Below are 4,820 nucleotides of genomic sequence, written 5' to 3' on the forward strand. Positions count from 1 at the left end.
CCCATTCATTACCTATGGGGGTTCCCACGGGGAGGGGCTCTCATTGACCCCCATTCATTACCTATGGGGGTTCCCATGGGGAGGGGCTCCATTGACCCCCATTCATTACCTATGGGGGGGTTCCCAAGGGGGGGGTTTCCATTGACCCCCATTCATTGCCTTGGGGGGGGAGGTTGTTGTTCCCACGGCTGCTCCATTGCCCCCCATTCATTGCTCGCTATGGGGCAGGACCTTGAGGGCGAAGTCCAGGGCAGGGGCGCTGTGGGTCAGGCACCCCATGGAGACGACGTCGATGTGGGGCCCCAGGAAGTGGGGCAGGGAGTCCAGGGTGATGCCGCCGCTCGCCTCCACCACGACGTGGGGCCGGGAGGCCTTGACGGCTGCCGCCGCCTTGTGCAGGGCCTGCAAGGGGGACCCATAAGTGGGCAATGGGGGGCATAAGTGGTCAGTGGGGTACATAGGGGGTGATGGGACCCATAAGTGGGCAATGGGGGGCATAAGTGGTCAGTGGGGCACGTAGGGGGTGATAGGACCCATAAGTGGGCAATGGGGGCCATAAGGACCTCGAGGACCCATAAGTGGTCAGTGGGGTCCATAGGGGGTGATGGGACCCGTAAGTGGGCAATGGGAGCCTATGGAGCTCAAGGACCCATAAGTGGGCATTGGGACCCATAAGTGGGCAATGGGGCCCATTAGGGGTCAAAGGGGCCCGTAAGTGCTCAATGGGCCCCATAGGCACTCAATGGGCCCCATAGGCACTCAATGGGATGCTATGGATCTCAAGGACCCATAAGTGCTCAGTGGGACCCATAAGTGCTCAATGGGCCCCATAAGCGGTCAGGGGCCCCAGAGGCACTCAATGACCCCAGAGGCCCTCACTGTGCCCCATTGCACTCAACGGCCCCATAGACCCCCCGTGGCCCCACAGGCCCGCGCGGTGCCCCCCAAGTGTGGGGCAGGGCGCACCTGGGGGCTGAAGTTGTCCATGAGGACGATGTCGGCCCCGGCAGCGGCGGCGGCCACGGCGGCGCCCTCGGAACCGACCTCGATGGAGACGCGGCGCCAGAACCCGGCGGCGGCGCGGGCAGCGCCCACGAGCTGCGACCCATAGAGACCCATAGGGACCCATAGGGACCCATAGAGACCCCATAGAGACCCACAGGGACCCATCGAGACCCCATAGAAACACATAAAAGACCCATAGGGACCCATAGAGACCCCATAGAGACCCATAGAGACCCATAGGGACCCCATAGGGACCCCATAGGGACCCATAGAGACCCATAGAGACCCATAGGGACCCATAGGGACCCATAGAGACCCCATAGGAACACATCGAGACCTATAGAGACCCATAGGGACCCACAGAGACCCATAGGGACCCACAGAGACCCATAGGGACCCATAGAGACCCCATAGGGACCCACAGAGACCCATAGGGACCCACAGAGACCCATAGGGACCCACAGAGACCCATAGGGACCCATAGAGACCCCATAGGGACCCATAGGGACCCCATAGAGACCCCACAGAGACCCCATAGGGACCCATAGAGACCCCATAGGGACCCATAGGGGCCCCATAGAGACCCATAGAGACCCATAGAGACCCCATAGAGACCCATAGGGACCCATAGAGACCCCATAGAGACCCATAGGGACCCCATAGGGACCCCATAGGGACCCATAGAGACCCCATAGAGACCCATAGGGACCCATAGAGACCCATAGGGACCCATAGAGACCCCATAGGAACACATCGAGACCCATAGAGACCCATAGAGACCCATAGGGATCACATAGAGAGCCATAGAGACCCATAGAGACCCATAGAGACCCCATAGAGACCCATAGAGACCCCATAGAGACCCATAGAGACCCCATAGAGCCCCATAGAGACCCCATAGGGACCCATAGGGACCCCATAGGGACCCCATAGAGACCCATAGAGACCCATAGAGACCCATAGAGACCCCATAGAGACCCATAGAGACCCCATAGAGCCCCATAGAGACCCACAGAGACCCCATAGAGCCCCATAGGGACCCATAGACCCGCCCCCCCCTTACCTCCTCCATGGACCCCCCGTGCAGCGCCACGTGATTGTCCTTGACCAATAGGAGCCCGTCGAGCCCCCAGCGGTGCGCGTCGGCCCCGCCCACGGCCAGCGCGTACTTCTCCGCCAACCGGAAGCCGGGCGTGGTCTTCCGGGTGCCGGCGACCAATCCGTGCCAGCCTCGTGCGCGGGCCACGCCCCTCGCCGCCGTTGCCATGGTAGCGACGCCGCTGCAGCGGCCTAGGCAGTTGAGCGCCACCCGCTCGCCGTAGAGGAGCCCCCAGGCCGGGCCCCGCAGCTCCGCCACCGCCGTGCGGGCCCCGGGCAGGGCCGAGCCCTCCGGGAGCAGCGCCCGGAGCTCGCAACCGAGCTCCCGGAACACGGCCTCGGCGAACGGGAGCCCCGCCAGGACCCCGGCGGACTTGGAGACCAGCTGGGCCCGAGCCAGGCCGCGGCCGCCATCACCGGAAAGCGACGACGCGGGGTCAAAGGGCGACGTGTCCTCCTGCAGCCAATGGAGGGCCAGGACGCGGAGGGAGGGCGGGGGAAGCACCGGAAGTGGAGGGGGCTGCGGGGGAGAGGGGGGGAGAGAGAGAGAGGGGGCGCTCTGGGCGCGGCTCTATGGTGCTGGAGGACTGCGCGTCGAGATGGAGTCCTCCAGGGCCTCCACGTGCCCTTCTAGCCGCGCCTCTATGGTCCACAGTCCTCCAGGGCCCCTCTAGCCTCCTCTCTATGGTGCCACAGTCCTCCACTGCCCCTCTAGCCTCCTCTCTATGGTGCCACAGTCCTCCAGGGCCCCTCTAGCCTCCTCTCTATGGTGTCATAGTCCTCCAGGGCTCCTCTAGACACAACTCTATGGTGCCAAAGTCCTCCATGGCTCCTCTAGCCTCCTCTCTATGGTACCACAGTCCTCCAGGGCCCCTCTAGTCACAGCTCTGTAGTACTTTAAGCCACTCTAGCCTCCTCTCTATGGTGCCACAGTCCTCCACTGCCCCTCTAGCCTCCTCTCTATGGTGCCACAGTCCTCCAGGGCTCCTCTAGCTGCAGCTCTATGGTGCTGGAGGACTGCGCGTCGAGATGGAGTCCTCCAGGGCCTCCACGTGCCCTTCTATCTGCAACTCTATGGTCCACAGACCTCCAGGGCCCCTCTAGCCGCAGCTTTATGGTGCCATAGTCCTCCAGGGCCTCTCTATCCACATCTCTATGGCGCCATGGTCCTCCAGGGCCTCTCTCTACCCCTCTAGCCACATCTCTGTGGTACTTCAGGCTGCTCTAGCCTTGTCTCTGTGGCAGTACAGACCTCCAGGACCTCTCTGTGCTGCTCTAGCCTTGTCTTTATGGTGCCATAGTCCTCCAGGGCCTCTAGGGCCGCTCTAACCCCATCTCTATGGTTCTACAGGGTTGGGGGCGCACTGGAGAGGCACCAAGCTATGGGTCCAGCCCCATAAACCCCTCTCCTGCCCCACACCCAGCCCCATAGATCCCCTCCCAGCCCCACATCCTGTCCCATAGCCCCCCCCCAACCTATGGGTCAAGCCCATAGACCCCCCCCAGCCCCACACCCAGCCCCATAGACCCCTCCAGCCCCACATCCAGCTCTATAGAGCCCCCTAATCTATAGGTCCAGCCCCATATATTCCCCCCTAGCCCCACATCTAGACCCACAGATCCCCCCCATCCCCCCATCCAGCCCCATAGACCCCCGTAATCTATGGGTCCAGCCCCATAGAAACCTCCCCAGCCCCCCATCCAGCCCCCTAAACCCCTCCCATGCCCCCAACCAGCCCCATAGATCCCCTCCAGCCCCACATCCTGCCCCATGGACCCCCCTAATCTATGGGTCCAGCCTCATAGACCTCCCCCAGCCCCATAGACACCCCCAACCTATGGGTCCAGCCCCATAGATCCCCCCCACCCCCCCATCCAGCGCCATAGCACTCCCCATCCCCTCCCCCCCGCCATGTCCATGGGGGTCCAAAGTCCGCCCGCCATTGGCCACGTCTCCCATTGCCCCTCCCCCACCCCCCCATCCCCCCCCCGACCCCCAAGTGGGGCCGGACCCACATCTATGGGGCAGGAGGCTCCCACTCACCTCCATGGCTGCCACTTAGGGGGCAAATGAGCCCCTATGGGGGGGTGGGGAGGGGGGTAGTGGGCTTGGGGGAGGGGGCGTGGTCATCCCGCCCCTAGCTCCGCTCCGCTTGCTCTGATTGGTTGTCCCACAAGTGGCTCCGCCCCCCATTAAAGACACGGGAGGCCGGGGGGAAGGGGGGGGATTCCCTTTAATGGCAATAAATAAGCGACGCTGTGGGGTGCCCCATAGCGCTATGGGGCTGCCCCATAGCAAGAGGTTGCCCCATAGCATTAGGGTGCCCCATTGAGCTTAGGGGGTGCCCCATAGCAATAGGGTGCCCCACAGAGCTTGGGGGGTGCCCCATAGCAATAGGGTGCCCCACAGAGCTTGGGGGGTGCCCCATAGCATTAGGGTGACCCATAGAGTTTGGGGGATCCCCATAGCAAAGGGCTGCCCCATAGCATTAGGGTGCCCCATAGTGTTTAGGGGGTGCCCCATAGCAACAGGGTGCCCCATGGCACTAGGGTGTCCCATAGCAATGGGGGGGCCCCATAGAGCTTGGAGGGTGCCCCATAGCATTGGGGTGCTCCATAGAGCTTAGGGGGTGCCCCATAGCAATAGGGTGCCCCATAGCGCTATGGGGCTGCCCCATAGCAAAGGGGGAGGGGGGGGGCTTGGAGCAGCTTTGGGG

General features: G+C 62.9%; 1 protein-coding gene across 1 annotated transcript; it reads right to left on the minus strand.

Moving 5' to 3' along the window:
- Positions 1-207: 207 nt before the first annotated feature.
- On the minus strand, positions 208-4,153 carry QPRT (quinolinate phosphoribosyltransferase). Its single transcript, XM_057405575.1, has 4 exons — positions 4,148-4,153; positions 2,069-2,623; positions 967-1,098; positions 208-402 (listed from the first exon to the last, which is right to left on the minus strand). Exons 1-4 carry the CDS (start codon positions 4,151-4,153, stop codon positions 208-210), a joined length of 888 nt encoding a protein of 295 aa, XP_057261558.1.
- Positions 4,154-4,820: the final 667 nt, after the last annotated feature.

Source organism: Pezoporus wallicus, unplaced genomic scaffold (assembly GCF_028554395.1).
Source record: "Pezoporus wallicus isolate ANWC-B61680 ecotype Strahan unplaced genomic scaffold, APGP_CSIRO_Pwel_v1 contig_13005, whole genome shotgun sequence".
In the NCBI taxonomy this organism is placed as follows: Eukaryota; Metazoa; Chordata; class Aves; order Psittaciformes; family Psittacidae; genus Pezoporus; species Pezoporus wallicus.

Coding starts and splice junctions, on each gene's coding strand:
- QPRT (XM_057405575.1), bottom strand. Junction 1,099..2,068: donor ACGGGGGGTCCATGGAGGAG/GTAAGGGGGGGG, acceptor TATGGGTCGCAG/CTCGTGGGCGCTGCCCGCGC. Junction 403..966: donor TGGACAACTTCAGCCCCCAG/GTGCGCCCTGCC, acceptor TCCCCCTTGCAG/GCCCTGCACAAGGCGGCGGC.